We start from the raw sequence: 18466 nt of genomic DNA, 5'->3' as shown, positions 1-18466 counted from the left end.
TCTGGTTTAGTGAAGAAATCATGAAAATAGGCCACAAGACCCTCTATGTGCCTTGATGTGGACAACTAAAGTAATGTTTGTATTTATGCAGAAATGATGTTGCTTAAAATAAGACAACAAAAGATTATTACTTTCAGCCATCTTATCAACAGTAGTAGACAGCTTGAATATGTGTGCAAGTTCATTGCAACTTTGCTCTAGAACCATGGAGCACCTTAGGCTCAGGTTAAATTAGGCCTAGAAGGCTAAAACTTGACATGCAACTGTATGCCCAGTGAATAAACGCACAAGCTTTGACCTTTTGATATTTTCACTAAAAGGGCCGATCCTCCCACCACAAGTTGCTTGGACGTTGGAAAGGAAGGGGATTTATTCTTTTTCTGTTTTGTCCCAAAACAAATTATAACAGGCTAGGAAGTAGATACATCAATTCCAGGATGGTCTCAAGCACATTCCAGCCCGGCCTACATGCAACCTCTGTTACTCCATAGGAGCGGAATGAATAAGAAACCAGATCTAAAAGAATACCTATGCTGAGTCTCTGATATCATACCCTACAGTTAAAAGTTTTCCGAGAAATCAGTGAATATCAATGTGACAAATCAGCATGAGATATACACCAAAACACAGAGGATTATATAATTATCAAATCCAATCTCATGAATTTAAATAAAAATAAAAGGAAATCATAAGCTCTTAATACAAGGAAATAGACTGAAATTGAAGGAGACCTAGAAGTTTAACAAGAAACCAGTAATTTGATCAAGTAAAGCTAAACTAAGGACTTGAAGAAGAAGAGGGGGAAATGTAGGAACCTGCTTAGTCGATAATGTGCACTCACGATTGAAGTCGTCCAATAAAGAGGAGTTGGTTTGTGCAACTTCTTCCTCGTCCACCTCCATTCCCACCAGAATCTTCACCTTCTCCAGTGCTTGGTTCATTTTCTCCATTCACGACGACAATTACGCAGAACCCAATTGGAATTCTTGCTTTTAGAGGGAAATAGTAAGTAGATCTGTCGCAATGGAGCTTCTTCGTCCGTCGGGAATCTCTGGAGTTTCTTGAAAACAATGTACAGAAGAAGATGAAAATTCTCCAAGCGGAGTGGTGCAAATGTTATTTCCTATTGGAGATGTTAGCGTCTACCTGTCTGGTAGTGCTAAATACGAATTGGGGCCTAGCTCCGTCGCGGATGGGTTGTTGGAACTTGGATGACGAATAACGTACGTTTTATTTGTTTTTTTTGGTGATGAATAACGTACGTTTTAAGCGAGTCCAGATCTGTAGCAAGGCCAAGGCGAGATCACATCCCCGCCGTGTATTGGGATCATCTCCCGATGATGAATGACATATTACTAATACACGGCGGGGATATACTGTGGGGCGGCCCGTGGTGGGGCGGACAAATGAACCGACGCAAGGCAACCTCCTATTTCTAATTTGTTTGTTTGTAGTGCAATTTCATTTGTATTAATATATGCAAAAGAGTGTAAATAAGAACAATGCAAATTCTGGTACACTTTTGCTTCAATTTTTACTTTGGTTTTGTTTGACAAGTCTTTCTAAAAGGATCTTTTAAAAGCTCAACGGTTTCTTTTTTTTATTTTATTTTTGTGAAAGATCTGCTGAGCTTTTGAGAGATGGTCTTTTTCACCCTTCTATAATGTAAATTTTTGAGAAATCTTCTCAAAAGGCAAAAAAAAAAAACATTTGGAAAGGGCTCATATAAAAATTTATTATTTTTATTAATTAATTTAAGTGCCTTATTTGTAATTTTTCAATTATTTAATACATATTAATTTTAAGTTTTGTGTTTGACTTATTTTATAATTGTTAGTAATTAATAATAATATTACTATTTTTAATAGTATTCACTAATAATATTTTTATAATAATATTATTATTATTAGTATTAATTGTTAATCCTTATGTTAATATTAATAATACTATTATGATATTAAAATATTAAATTACTTTTAAATATTACATTTCACTTATTTTATAATTATTTAGTAATTATTAATTAATAATATTATAATATTAGTATTAATATCCTCATCATCCAAGCCTTCTCCCAATTATATGGGGTTGGCTACATGAATCCTATTTTGCACGCTTGTATGATTAATGTCATATCTATTGTTAAATTACACATGCTTAAATTATAAACCCCTGCCATATCATTAGAGGCTTATGTGGTTGTTGCCAACATGAGACTCTTAATCTATGTTAGGCACAACAAAAATCTTATACCGAATTTTTCCTTTAATGTTGTGTGATTTGAAAATAGTAAAAAGGGTTTTTAGTTTCTCTCCTCTCTCTCTCTCTCTCTCTCTCTCTCTCTTAGTTGTCTCTCTTTGCTCAATGACTATGTCATATGAAAATAAATAAAAATGGTTTTTAGTTTCTATATTTACATTCTCTCTATTAATGTCTCACATTCTCTTTTTGTGTTTCTCTACCTATCGTTCTCCCTCAATCTCTCTCATTCTCTTTCTCGATCAATCCCTCCTTCTACCTCAGTCTCTCTCCCGTTCTTTTATTTTTACTTCTTACACATTTTTATGGTATTAACTAGACCGTATAAAAGAATATGTGACCACAACTTGGTATAGTTTCAAAATCATTACACCAAACTCTTGGCTATAAAATTTACACCAACTTGATAGAAATTTATAACTTGATTTTAGGTCTTTTAGTCCTTTAAATGAATGAGTCTTTTGGTCTTTTGGCTTTATAACTTATGATTTCAGCTTCAAACAAATCTAGACCTATATTAGCAAGAAGAAAGAGGGGAGGCCTAGGGTCCTTTCTTACCATATAGTTTAATCACACCTCCCTCTTCTCCCATTTCTAAGGCATGTGGTAATTTATTTTTAAATTAAACTATTAAAATATAAGTAGTAAAAATAGAAAGGCTTGGTCATATGGTCACTAATAAAATCAATCATTACTTTTCTCCAATAAGATTAGTCTTAAAATTCTCCCCCTCCTCTCTCTCTTAATAGTCAATTTTTATGTAGCATCTCCCCTACCTCATTAAAATCCTCCCTTCTTAAATCTCTCTTAACTCCTTTCCCCTTTTGGCACTCTCTAAAAAAGTAAGAGTATAAATTTGATAGATTAGAGAAAGTTAAGTGTCAACCTTAAATATGCGCCCTACCTAGAATCCAAATTGATATTAAAACTCAAATTTTCCAACTTTAAACCTAACTAATTTTCTATTGAATCTTATGCATTGCATGGGCTTATTTGTTAGTAACTAGAAGAAGAAGATGTTTCAAGGAGTGTATTCTCAATGTGAATACGGAAGAATAGAATAAGAGAAAGACATAAAGGTCAAACATTGATGGTGGCAAAGGTGAATTTAAAAAATTCTTGAAATTAAAAGAGAGAGCAAATCTCTCATGAGAAACCACTTTTCCTTAAGGATCGATTTACAACACTACGCCAAATTGATTTCCAATAGTTAGGATATACCTGCTACGAAGCCTACAAATACAACTCCCTAGGTGGTCAGCATGCCCAAAGAATTAGTCCAAAAGTGCCCCGATGCTGAAGATGGAGTTACCTAAAAGCGAAGATCAAACTACTAGAATATTGTGAGAATCGATGTTAAACATAGTAAAAAAGTGCAAAAATTCCATTTTAATATAAAATCTATGAAAAAGATAAAGAACAAAAAAAAAGAAAAAGAAGGTTTTTGTAGAGAAGAATAGAGGCAAGAAGTTGAAGAGAATGGGAAGAAGCCAAAAATTAGGTTTGGTCACCCCTTTCATTAGCTTACATACTCATAAATAAAACTAAATACAAAGACAAGTATGCCCTTCCTTGGGCCTAATAACTCTCTAATTGTGCTTTGTAAATAAAAACAAATGTTATCAACCCAAAACTCAACACTCCCCCTCAAGTTGGGAATAGATGTCACACATTCCCAACTTGCACATATCATGCTCTAGCTTGTTCTTGCAACACCTTTTATAAGAACATCAACAAACTATAAATCAAATGCAGCATATGACAAATACATTTCTCCGAATGTCACCTTTCCCTTATAAAGTGTTTATCCACTTCTATATGCTTTGTCCTATCATGCTAAACAGGGTTATGGGCAATGTTAATTGTTGCTTGATTGTCATAGTATAGCATCATAGGTTCTTCGACTTCAATTCCAATCTTCCTTAATAGGGATCGGACCTAGAAGAGCTCTAAAATGTCATGGCTTTGTTTTCATCTTCTACACTTAACCTTGCTATAAGTGATTGTTTCTTACTCTTCCATTAAACTAGATTACCACTAATAAGAATGTAAACTCCTGCCATCTAGGCACCTTGTCCAATCAACAGCTATGTCAACTTCTAACTTCACATGTTTATGGTCAACAAACAGTATGTCTCTACTTGGGTGTGCCTTCAAATAGGAAAGTATCTTGTCAATGGCCTCCCAATGCTAAACTCGTTGGGCATGCATGTATTGACTCACAACACTCACTGCATAAAAGATATATGATTGTGTCATACATAAGTATAGCAACCGGCCCACCAATCTTTGATACCTTCCAACATCCTTTACTAGTTCACCTTCTAAAGATGGTATTTGTTATCTTGACAAACCAACCATTTTTCAATAATGGGAACATGTGATCCATTAATTGTGGAAACTCTATTTTTGCCAAAGCAGAGGCGATATGAGGCAAATATGGTGGAAATATTGGTCAAGGGATATGCCTAAGAGAGAGTTTTACTGTCTTGAGAAAGAATATGCTATCGTATGATGTCATATTTACGATTAAGTCCTACAAGAAACTCAAATACCCTATTCTTCTCTACCAGTTTCTGATAAGTTGTTGCATATTTGATACTTTCTTAAACCACAATCTTCAAATAATCTATCTCCTTCTATAAGGTTTTGAGGGCTAAAAAATAATTTTTCAATAAACTTCTCTCCCTACCTAGTAGCAATCACCTGGTTTCTCAATTGATAGGCTTTAGCAACATTCTCACTTTGTGAATAAGTTTCTGTTACATGAAATTGCATGAAATTGTGTTAGCCCATAGAAAGTTTTTACTTATATGGGGTAACATGAAATTGCATAACCAAGTCATCACCATGTAGTTTTCTTGTACCCATTAGGAGTAGTTAGTCTCAGGTTTCTTCCCTTCATTGGTGACATAGCCCAATTTTCCATGAACTCCAATGGCATCTTTGCAGATTGTGGCCATTCTAAGTAATCTGTACCATCAAATGGCTATTCTTGGTAATGATTCAAAATTGCTCCATCTTGATAGAAGGCTTTCTAAAGATGACAATAGCCGTTAGAGCCTTTAAATGGTTAAATTTTTTCCAAAGTAGTTCACTATCAAAATTGTTAGTTGTATACTTCATGAAGGGAGGAATCATTTTTTCTATCCTAGTCAATTGGTTCCCCATGTCAGTTGATTAATACCAATTTTGTACTTGATTTGTCTGGGTTAATCAATTATGAATTTTTAGATAGTCAACTATGACTCTTAGATAGGGCATAATTATGTCACGACTATCATAGGTAATCGACTATGCCTTTTGGGGTAGTCAACTATGTCTCATAGTCTTGGCAAGTCATGGTTTGGATATAATAGTTAGTTGATTATACTATAGAGCCTAGGCAATCTTTGCTTATCAGATAGTCCAACACTTAGAGACTTTGGAAATTTCAATCCAAAGGTTTGGAATCCATTAGCTTTCAAAATGATTTTTAAAATTGTAAAATTCTTTTTAAGTCCAAGAAAGCCTAGGAACGAAACCTATTCTAGCCACTTGGATTCTAAGGTTGCCTAACCCAAGTTCAGTCTTCTTGAGCATTAAAAGAGTGCATAAAAAAATTGATTACATCAATTTTCTATAGATTGATACAAATTTTCATAGCTTGATGTAGTCTTCCTCCCTAATGAGTTGTTGTGGCAAATGACCAATTAAAGAAATTCCAATACTTTGAGATTTTTGGTAGCCTTATCATGCTTGATTTGCTGGAGCTTCCTCGGTTGGAAAGAGTTGATGGTGATGAAGTCATTAAGCTCAAGCAACCAACTCAACAAAACTTCCACCTCTTCATCTTTGTAAGCCTTATAGCTTTAATTCAATTTAGGTAGAACCTTTTCATAAGATAGTTGCATACTTAGTCACACCATTAGTATTCTCATTGAATTCATTATCATCAAAATACATAAAGTCAATGCATAGATCATTTAAGTTCCAACCAAACTAGCAATATAGATGTCAATAGGAAAAAGGAGGAAATGTAGGCGAGAGAAAGGGGAGGTGGCATGTGACCATGAAGCTTAAACATACATGTGATACATGTTGGAAATTGCATCCACTCCTTAGAGGATGGGGATCACTAAAAACACTATTGCCACTTCTAGTGATGCTCCCACTCCTATACCGCCTTCTTAGGATAAACTCAATGCAGCCAAAGCAGAAATTAAACAATACAACCAACTTCTTCTATGCCTCATCCTCCTAGCACATCTACCCACTCTAGTATAAGAGCTATTACAAACTTAGCTTTAGTTATAGGTATTTCTAACATACCATGGATCATAGACTTGGGAGATTTTGATCATATGATTAGTATCTCTACTTTGTTTCATTACCATCATAAATTGCTTTTAAGTGGGGATAAAATCGCTATTGCTAATAGGTTCCTTGCTCCTGTGTTTAGAAAATGAGAAATTAGGATTTTAGATGGCTTACTCTTGCTTTGTTCTTTATGTTCCTAAGTGTTCAAGGAAGATAATTGGCAGTAGCCATGAGAGAGATAGATTCTACCTATTTGAGCCTATTGCTACAGTCTATTAGAGTTAGTTTCATAATAGTAATGTGTTATTTGAGTCTATAAACTTGGAATGAAGATTGCATCATGTTTCTTTTTCTTCTTTAGGAGTATTGTTTGTATATTTGTTTAAGTTTGTTAGTGTGTCAAGTCTTTAGTGTGGAGGGTATTAGTTTCCAAAGCATTGTAGTAATACTTACTTTAAATGAAAGAAGTACTTTTCCCTTGATATCATGCATATTAATTGGCGGGGCCTTGTCATATTCCTTATATAAGTGGCTATAGATATTTCTTACATTTTGTTGATAACTTCTACCATTATTCATGCTTATATTTTGTGCATTCTTAAGATGAAGTTTCTATCCTTGTTAAGCAATTTCATTAGATGGTACTTAATTTTCTAAATACAATAAAGTAACATTGCTACATATTTGTTAGATCATGGATTCATTCATCAGAGTAGTTATGATTCATCCCTCAGCAAAATGGGGTGGCAAAGAGAAAGAGCCAACATATACTTTAAGTTTCTTGTGCCATAGTGTTTATCTCTCATGTTCCTATCCAATTTTGATGGAATGTTGCTTGTATTGCTATATTTCTCATAAACTATATTCTTTCTTGTGTTTTGGCTTTCAAGACTGCTTTCAATTTCCTATACCCTAATGATGATCTCTTTACTAGCCCTTTACGTAAGGGTGAACATTCTTGGCCTAGCCTAGCTCGTAAATTTTTGGGCCCATGCCCAAATTTTTGTGTGAAAGCTCGACGCAACCTAAGCCACATTAAGCCTGAAAGTTCTAGGTTGGGCTTGAGCCTAACACTTCAAGCCTGGCTCAACCCATAATATAATATAAAATATTCTTAAATATATTACATTTTATATTATGCATAATATATAATAAATTATACACTTAATATTATATATTTAATATATATGCAAATATATTTTATTTTATATTAAACATTATTATTTTATATAAATATTCATGAATTGGCACATGTAAACAAATGAGTCAACACGTGCCTACACATGAGTCAACTCAAGTATGAGAGTTGTCCTCCTAAGCAAGACCTTTTATAGATGAAGGCAATGCCTTGATTCCTATTCTTGAGTTGCGGGACTGGACAAAACTAAATGGTAAACACATGAGTCAACACTCAATAGTTTAGGCTTGTGCTATGTATTTTCTTTTCATTAGGCTTGGAAAGCTTGAAAGCTTAGCCTAGGCCCAGGTTTGTAATTTAGGCCTAGGGTGTGGGTTGGGCCAGGCTTGAGCCTAGACTAAAGCCTTTATCTTGGGTGCTAAACCTAGCCTGAACCATGACCACCTCTACCTTTACTTGTCTTTGGTTGTATTTGTTTGTCCATATCCTTGATCCCCTTAGATCGAAATTTGATTACAAGATAGTAAAATGCATATTCTTGAGACATGAATAAAATCAAAAGGGTTATTATTGTTATGATCCAGTGGCAAGAAAGAGGTATGTGCCTGTAGGCACATAAAATTTTTGTGCCATGTGTTAACATCCTAAATGGGATAAAATATTTTGTAGAATTGGGCTTGGCCAAGGCCCATTTAATTTAAACTTGAGTTTCTCTTTACATTAAAAATATTTTAATCACAATTTTTTTTTGTTTTAGTTACTCAAATATTATTGACTAAGGTGCCGTTTGGCAAGTCTTTTTTTAAAGATCTTCTAGAAGATCTAATAGCCAAAAGACATATATAGGGTTGTTTGGCAAGTCTTTCTTGAAAAATCTTCTGGAAGCTCTAACAATCAAAAGACGATGTAAGCTTTTGCATCAAGATCTTAGCTGCTTGAAGACCATTTGGTTAAGGCACATCTTTCCACGTGAAGACAAGTTGAAAAAAAAGACAAAAAGCTCCACTTGGATCTTCACAAACCCGAAACAGGCTTCTCGCATCTTTTCGAGGTTGCGGCTTTTGGCGGCTAGATCTTTTCTCAACTAAACGAGAAAAGACCAAAACGCGGGTTGTTAGGCTTCTAAAAGGTTGATAGTCTTTGTGAAAAGATGTGCCAAATGGGGCCATAGTGAGCTTTTACATAACGATCTTGGTAGCCTAAAGATCGTTTGGTTGGAGGCGTGTCTTTCTCAAAATAAACTCAAATCGTGCTTCTCACATCTTTTTGGGTGCAGTCTTTCAATGAAAAGATCTTCCCCCGACCAAACAGAGAGAAAGACTAAAAAGCGAACTACCGAGATTCTAAAAAGTTGATAGCCCGCACAAAAAGGCATGCCAAATGGGACCTAAGCTGTTATGATAATGCCTGCCCTACTGATCAAACGTCCTAGATCTGCTAGTACTGCATTGACAATCTTATGATAGATGATGATGATGATAAAACCAAAGCCGTGCTTACCTAGGATTTTTAGCTAAGGTCAACCTATGATCATGGGAACCATCCCAAGTTGTTTCCTTGTTATAACGTACACCATTTTAATAGAGATAATATATACTCTGCATATGTATTCAAGTACATACACACCTTCAAAGAAATGCACCACAACTTGATCTAGAGCCTCAATATTCATAAGACATAACCATTATGACATAGAGGTAAGGATAGCAATTTGTGTTCATATGTCGTGTCAAGCTGGGATATTTGGATAGGTAAACATGAAAACGTCACGATTAATTAATGTGTCAAAATTTCAAACACGAATATAACATATTTATTATACTTGTAACATGATATGACCCGCTAACCCAAATTAACATGATCAATCTATTTAATTCTATACTAAATAACATGTATAACCCAAATTAACACGGAATTGATACAATTAACCTATTGAATAGTATTTCAACCAAATTAAGGTAAACTCAAACCCACTAACTTTCATGTTGTGCTTACGTGTTGTGTTTGTTGATACTCACTATTTGGTTAATTGAACCATGGGCCTATTTTCCAAACTGTATGAACTAAAATCAAACCAAAACCAACTGGTTAACCAATTGATTAGTTTAGTTTTTGACCGGTTGGTTATTAAGTTTTTTGGTTTTTTTATATTTATAATTAATATTATAAATAAATATATAAATACTAGAAACACATATAACATATTATATTATAAACAATAAATAATATATTATATATATAATGCATATATATCTATTTATGACATATATATTAACTGGTTTAGTTAACCAAAATTTTTTATTTGGTTCAGTTTTCAGAGTTTTTGGTTTTTGATGAACACCCTTAATCACGTCAAATATTAACAACCCTATATAGTGGTATACCCATACATACATGACCAACATGCAAGCTTTAACCAATAATATAATATTTAATTAGATATAACTAGTAAAAAGAACTCCTTTCCAATCAATTGATTTTACGACAATTTTTTCGCACCTCTCCTTCATTATCTTCTTTAACATCAAGCATACCCATTTTCACCATTGCTTTAGAGAAATCATAGAAAAACATTGCTTGGTTTATCGCATAACCCTTCACGATTCCCCTGGTTCTAGAGCTCGTAAACAAGGTTTCGTCAGAGGTAAGTACCCCCTTTTTCTGTTGTAATGCATTGTAGTACACATTGTCAAATGTATTTTTGGTGAAATCCAAGGGAAATTTTGCATTGTCTCCAGCACTGCATGTTTTGGACATATCTTTTGCAAGGTTTGGATCAAGGGTAGGATCTACATCACAGGTAGAGTTGAAGTTGCTCAACCTTTTTTTGAATGTACGATAGCCTGCCACTCCTAGTGTGTCCTCCTATACAACCAAGAAGATGAATGGTGAATCTACAACATTCAATTTTGTCCTTGACAAACCCAAGGCTCCATTTGTAGCAGCATAAATCCGAATTTGATGGATAAATTGCACCGGTTCAGATTTCCATGTATTTGTTTGTAACTATGATTTACAACACTTACTTGATGGAGAATTTGCATTTTGTCTCATTTGCAGTCATTTATGGCTTTGTAAAATTTGTACAACCCCCATTATACTTTCATTTTCTCTCATATAAAGTGGGGATCACATCAATTTGGTTGTTACTCCTCCCAATATTCAATCATTCTTTTTCTTTCACTAGTAATTGTGCACGTATGTTGCATGTGACAATCCTTTATGATGATGATGATGATATATATATATATATATATATATATATATATATATATATATATATATATATATATATATATCTTATTTGTCACACTTATTTTAGTTTAATGTGATGAATATATGATATTAGAGATGTGATTAAATATTTTCAACAAATTTTTGTGTTTTTTATAATTTCATGTGTTTTCATCTTTTTTAAATAATAATAATAATAATTATTATTATTACTTAATTATGACATCAAGGTTAACACGTTTGACCCAAAAGGTGGAATTGTTGACTTGCCACCAAATAAAAAGAATCATCAATTTTGGATTAGTTTTAAATTTGTATTTCATTTCTTTTATCAATCGAATTAATTATTCTTTGTCACACTTACACACACTTACACACACAACTTTAAAAAGCTCAAATAGCCTCAAGAATATTTTAGGAGTTTTCTAAGGACAAAATTTACCTTCCATATTTAAATTTATTAATAAAAAATGGGGGCAAATAGGGTAATTGGTTATCAATATTAAATGAATTGAAAAGTGGTAATTTTAAGACATTTAATGTATTCAATTTTCTCCCATTAAATCCAACATTTAAGGTATTAACTTACATTCACCTTTATTGAATCATATATTTAAGTGTTTCTTCTCATCATTAAACTCTATTAATCAAATCCATACATAATAAATTAATAATTCCAATAATATAAAAACTTGTACTTTTAAAATCTACCTGGAAAAAATAGTGTTTTCACCTAGGTAGTATTAAGAAATTAAATCATTTTGGGTCAAATGGGCCAATCCATGTTGCTGCAATTAAAATAATAAAATTCAAAATTATATAAAATGCAAAAAAATATAAAAATGAAATGATGTCATAGTATATTGTATGAAACAAAAATAAGTATATTCATTATATTATATGTTATTTTCATTAGAGAAATTAAAACATATCTCTAATATTGTATATTCATTATACAAAACAAAAATAATTATGAAATGTAAGAAGTATTTTTTATTAATTATGAAAATGGAATGCCAAATTTAAAATCAACCTAAAAATGAAATGATGTCATAGTCAAATAATAAAATTTTTAAAAATAGAAAATATGAAGAATCAAAAAAAATAAAAAAAAGTGAAAATTTTGGGCACATATCTATTGTTATATATTTATAAAAAATAAAATATTGGATACATATCTAATATTATAAATTATTATATTGAACAAAAATAATTAATATACTTAACAAATAATTTTATTAATGATGAAAATGTAATACAAAATTTAATGTCAACCTAGAAACCAAAACTATTTTCCTTTTGGGGTGGTGGTTTAGTGGTTTGGGTCAAATGGATTAATCGATGATAAGATAGTTAAATAATAAATATTTAATAAATAAAAAAGTATAAGTAATTAAAAGAGTATATAAAAAATTATATGTTAAATATGTCAAAGAAAAATTAAGTGTGATGAGTAAAAAATATTTACAAAATGTAAATAAAATATATATGTCAATGATCTAACATTTCAATGAAACTCATGTTGTCATAATTGAATAATAAATATTTTAAAAAATAGAACACTAAAAATGAAAAAATAGAATACAAAATTTAATAATAATAATAATAATAACAACAACAACAACAACAACAACAACAACAACAACAACAACAACAACAACAACAGCAACAACAACAATAATAATAATAATAATAATAATAATAATAATAATAATAATAATAATAATAATAATAATAATAATAATAATAATAATAATAATAATAATAATAATTGTAATTTAAAATTTCCACTGTAATGCACATGCACATTTACTACAAGAATTTAAGCTTAAATTTAATCATATTGTTATTTTTATTAATTTTCAATTTCTATCTTAACTATAATGTATCTAAAATTGAAGTAATTAATATGAGGAAAATGTTCTCACGTGCAATGCACATTCTTAATTACTAGTGTGTGTGCGTGTATATATATATATATATATATATATATATATATATATATATATATATATATATATATATATATATAACACATTAGAGATATGACCGATTATTTCTATTTTAAAAGTTTTTTATTTAATTATGATAGTATTGGATGTAGATCTAATTGATAAAATTTATTTATTTTTGTATAACTAATAGCTTAAATATAGGATTCAATGAAAGAATGAGAGTTAGTACCCTAAATATAAGACTTCATGAGAGTAGATTGAATGAGGAGAAATGTAGTAGTTCAAATTACATTTTATGCTCTCATAATCAGAGAGGGATCAAATTAAAAAATAAGGGCATTCTAGTCAACAATAGGATGCCATGGTTGTTAATGAGAGTTAATACCTTGAATATAAAATTTAACGAGAGAAATTTGAATGAGGAGAGAAGTGTTTGCTCAAAATTACATTTTTGTCTTTATAACTAGATAGGGACCCAAATTCAAAAATTAGGGTATCTTAGTTAAACAAAAGTTTTACACTCTCATTCACACTTTTAAAAGAAATATAGATTTACTCTCATATCGTAGTACTTCCACTTTTTACTCATTCCAAATTTAACTCACAAAATATATTAAAGTAGAGCTATCAATGGGTCGGGTTTGGCTCAAGACAAGGTGTATACTAGTCCTAAACCAATTATTAGTCATCTACATATGTTAGACCTAGAACCATTCAATCGAAACAAGTGGGTTTGACCCAATTAGACCTAATTATAATTGATACATATAATTCCCTATAGTAATAACAACAACTTAATGTTTTATTTTTAATAATCATGATAGTAAAATAATAAACTATTCATGTGTTGATAAAACAAATATTTTTACCTAAATTATCTTATATATTATCTATAAAAATTCCCCTTTTGGAAATAAAATATAACAAAAATGAGAAACAAAACCAAGTGGTCTTTATATATTAATCTATCTATCTATATATAAATCAAGGTTGTCCACGACACCAAGCCTCTCCTAGCTCCAAACCCCCTTACGAATTTCCTTTTTTTGAATAAATTTTTATTTTTTTAACCACATAATTGCCTATTAAACAAATAAGGAAACAACATAGGCTAACTTATCTCTGACAATCAACAAATAAAGAAAGAGGGATTTGCTTTTCTAATATCTAGCCAAGTGGCACAACTATCCCCCACTTTCTCCTAAATTATCTATAATTCTTATTTATCTCCTAAATTATCTTTAATGCCTATTTATCCTCTCCCCCACTTTTTATTTATATCTATCTAAACAAAGTTTGAATTAAAAAATTTAATAATTATTTAAATATTATAACAAAATTATATAATAATTTTAAATAATTATAAAAACATAAAAACAAATTAAAAAATTTAATAATTATTTAAATATTATAACAAAATTATATAATAATTTTAAATAATTATAAAAACATAAAAACAATTATAATAGATTTAATAATATTCATATTATTAATAAATTATATTTGTATAAAATTCATCACGAAATAATGTACTCATAATATAAATTATAATTTTATGGATTATTCAATTTAAATGTTATTTAAATGATATAAATTTAACATAAAAAATAAAATATTATTTAAATATTTCAATAACTAAATATCTTAAATAAAAAATATAAAGAATAGATAAATAATCATATAACATAATAATTAACATTATGTCATAACTTTAAAATAAAGATAATTCAAATGACAAAAAAATTTAAATATTATTTAAACATTTAAATATTTAACATAACTAAATTTTAAATAGTTAAAATAACGAAATTATGTAATAATAGTATAAATTATAATTTTATGGACTATGAAATTTAATAAATTATTAATACTTTAAAATTTTAAATAATTATATTATTTAAATAACTAAATGATATTGTAAACTAATTTCACTTATATCAATTAATAATTTTAGAAAATAACGTTCAAAAAATTAATATTTATTAATAATAATTTGAAAATCATAATAAATATTTATTATATTTTTCTGTATACTAAAATTAATATTTATTGTATTTTATGAAATTAATTATTGTTTTTTGTGATAAATTTATTTTCAATAATTATGCATAAATCTATTTTTGTTTTATTATTTAACAAAAAAAATTTAATAATTATTGGAGATTAAACTACGACTATTTAAATTTCTAAATTTAATTTATATACTTATTGTATTTTTATTTCAAATTTATTTTTAGTAATTATGTACTTTTGTTATAATTTATTGATTAACATTTATTAGAGACTAAACTGTTATTTGAGATTACACTATTTATTGACTAATTTAATATATTTTTAGTATTTATTATAGTTTTGTAATTATTTTATTTATTATATTTTTATTAGATATTTATTGTTTTATCATTATAAATTTATTTTTAATAGTTGTGTATTTTCACTATAAATTTTCAATAATTATTGGAGATTGACTTATTGGCATTTTTTAGAGATTAGACTATTAACTTAGATGAAATTAGAAGTGTTTGCGGGTTGGTTCGGTTCAGTTGTATGATGTTTGGCAGCCAAATTAACCTAGTTAGGTTGGGGAGTTGATCACTGGAAATTGGTTGACAATTAGTGAAAACCACCCAACTCAGGTTGTATCAGTTTGGGTCCATAAGATTTAGACATAGAAATTAAATTTAAATTTGAAAAACTATAATGGTATTATTAAAATTTTAAATTAAATTAAATTTATGATATAAAATATTTTAGGCTAAGGAATATGGGAATTTTTTCACTTTCCCATATAAAAAAAGATATTTAAAATACAAAAATATGAATATATATCTATGGTCAGGTTAGTTTGGTTTTGGCCAATTTACAAATGGCAAACCAAAACTGGTCCAACTTGGTCAAGTCGAGTTGGATCGGGTTGATCGGTTTCATCTGTTTTATGAACATCTCTACCTAAAATTAATTATTGTTATTTTTAAATTGCAAAAATTTATTAAAAGTAGTATATAAAATATTAATAATTATTAATTATTTAAAAAATTAAAATATAAAACAATTGTATACTCTTATGTGTTTCTATTGTTTAGCTTTCGGCTAACAAAACCCATGCATTGCATGGGTCCCCGTTAGTAGCTATATAATTGATTCGGAATAGTAATAACTAGAGTCCTGACCCAATTGTTAATTGGAACAAAACCATAGAACTACGAACCAACATTAGTTGGTTTGGTTTGTGTTAGGTAGATCCGATCCATTGATAACCTTAAAATAAAATAATACTAAAACAAAATTAAACCAAGATTTGCACTCAGCCCATTACTCCTTCACCAATGAAATCTGCACTGCAAATAGACTGAGCCTCTAGCTAATAATAAAATCTAATGAATCTTTGTAAAAGCAATACCAGATAAAGCCACCATTTCTTTAACACTGAGACCATGTTCTCCAAAGGTCTTGATAAGCTGGGAGCTATTGAATTCGGCTGGGGGGATGTTGATTGCCTCTTCTATTTTGGACTTTCTCCCGTCTTTTCTTCCTTTGGAAGTGTCATACAAAGGACCTCCTGCCTGAAGTTACAAACCATCATTTGAAAATAAACAAGTGTCACTAATTAAGGTGGTGTTTTTGGAAAAGAGAGATTAATTTAGTATATGTTTGACATAGATGCTGCAGTTGCAACGGTGCTGCTGATGTGTGCCTTTATTTTTGTTTAGAATCGTTGTTGTCAGGTAGAACGTTTCCTAGAGCAACAATAACTTTTTCTGTTTGCTACTATTGCTCCAGAAAACATTTTCAGCACTGATACTCGTTATCCAGTGCCACATCACTGTCCTGTTGGCAGCAATGAGCTGCAGCTCCAGGAAACACCGGCGTCTATTTGAAACCGTTGTTGTTGCTCCAGAAAATGGCGTCACATCAGTGCCATGTACGAAAAAATAGCGCTCCAAGAAACAACCGTCTGTTTGGAACTGTTTTTCTATAGAAAACAGTGCTCCAAACCACGCCTTGGAAATCGGGAAGGCATGGCTTGGAGCAACACCAACTTTGGCGTTTCTTAGAGCTGTAGCTCATTGTTGCCAACAGGGCAGTGATGTGGCAGTAGATAATGGGTAAAAGTGCAGAAAACGTTTCCTGGAGCATTGGTACCCAACAGAAAAATTTGTTGTTGCTCCAGAAATGTCCTACCTGGCAGCAATGATTCCAAACAAAAAAAAGGCACCCTTTTCTGAGAAAATGGTGCTCCAAGCCACACATCAGCAAAATTGATGCCAAACATATACCAAATTTGGTGTTGCTCCAAGCCATGACTTCCCAATTTCTGAGAGTGGCTTGGAGCACTGTTTTTTATGGAAAAATGGTTCTAAACAAATGCTTGTTTCCTGGAATACTGTTTTTTCCAGTGTGACACTGATGTGACACCGTTGCTCCAGGAAACGACAACGATGCCAAACAGCCCCTTATATATCTGAAAGTAACACGCATAGGAAGGAATAATTAATTAATTAATTAAATTATGATAGTAATTTTCAATTCTCACCCAAAGAACAGCATCCCTAGCAGCCATTGCTACGATATCGGCACATGAAACAACTCCTGGGCATTGATTCTCGACTTCCTCCTTCACTTTGTCAATGATCTCAAATCCACGCAAGCTCAAATTTATAGGGGAGTCCTTTTCTGCTTTGTTATTCTTCGTAGAATCAATAAGGATTGATGCATCACATCCCTATGATGTCCAAAGCAAAGTCCAAGATAGAAAAGTTTAATTTTCCCAAGTATTTACACACACAGAGATCTACAGAGAGAGAGAGAGAGAGAGAGAGCACATTCATTACCTCTACAAAACATGGAAGTGTAATCTGAGAAGGCCGGCTGCAAGAGCAGGATTTTCTTGCAGAGCTCCATTCACTGTGTTCCTCACTATTGTTTCGGCAAATGGGCAACTCTTAGCGTAGTAATCCATTCTGAGACCATCTACAGCATATTTGTTACCACTTATCATAAACCCCATCATGAAAAAGACACCAAAAAATTGGGAGAAAACCATCTTTGCAAAGTTTAATTTAGAGGTGATTGATTCTAGTGATCAACGAAAGAAACCCAGATTATTTTCTAACAGTTCAGAAAGAAGAATTGAAAGAAGGCTTGGATGCAGTTCTGGGTCCTAAAGAGCACAGAGTAGTATCTACTGTTTAGGGGAGAAACGATTACCACAGAATGAAGAAGAAGAAGGCAAGTTGAATTTATAAGTGCAGTAAGATTGCAATTCAACCCCAGAAAGAAAGCAAATGTCAGAAAAGAGAATGAAAAGTGGTTCATCCTTTCCTTTACATAAACAATATTTGGTTTATAATATGAGTCTCAAATACACGATTTATGGCTGTGATTAATTACTTCTAGGCTGTCACGTATCAATATTTGTCTGTAATATAATTAACTTGCTTATTTATTTATTTATATCCCCCCATAACCACAAACCACATTAATGGATGAAGGTGCCTCATCTTTCAGAGTCTATAGATCATCCAATGAGCAGTATACTTTTGGTACTCATCCCAAGATCTTGTTCTTAGTGCCAACGCTT

General features: G+C 31.0%; 1 protein-coding gene and 1 long non-coding RNA gene across 4 annotated transcripts in view; both read right to left on the bottom strand.

Moving 5' to 3' along the window:
• LOC148852997 (Got1/Sft2-like vescicle transport protein family) overlaps positions 1–1707 on the bottom strand; it is a 31520-nt gene extending 29813 nt beyond the window's left edge. Inside the window, exon 1 of one of the 2 annotated variants that reach the window (XM_088945057.1) lies at positions 816–1707. In XM_088945057.1, coding sequence (XP_088801183.1) covers positions 816–950 — 135 coding nt within the window. In that variant the 5' untranslated portion in view covers positions 951–1707. The remainder of the gene's footprint in view (positions 1–815) is intronic. The other variant, XM_088945058.1, reaches the window with a different exon arrangement.
• An 874-nt stretch (positions 1708–2581) lies between these two features.
• Positions 2582–18098, bottom strand: LOC148852996 (uncharacterized). 2 transcript variants are annotated; one of them, XR_016099313.1, is made up of 4 exons: positions 17718–18098; positions 17420–17608; positions 16286–16448; positions 2582–3589 (listed from the first exon to the last, which is right to left on the bottom strand). It is a non-coding gene; the product is annotated as an uncharacterized LOC148852996 (long non-coding RNA). The 2 variants fall into 2 exon arrangements; XR_016099312.1 differs by lacking the exon at positions 2582–3589 and adding an exon at positions 5677–6131.
• Positions 18099–18466: the final 368 nt, after the last annotated feature.

Source organism: Nelumbo lutea, chromosome 5, assembly GCF_056320005.1.
Source record: "Nelumbo lutea isolate HS-2025 chromosome 5, American lotus-T2T, whole genome shotgun sequence".
Lineage (NCBI taxonomy): Eukaryota > Viridiplantae > Streptophyta > Magnoliopsida > Proteales > Nelumbonaceae > Nelumbo > Nelumbo lutea.
This window is presented reverse-complemented; position numbering and strand designations above follow the sequence as displayed.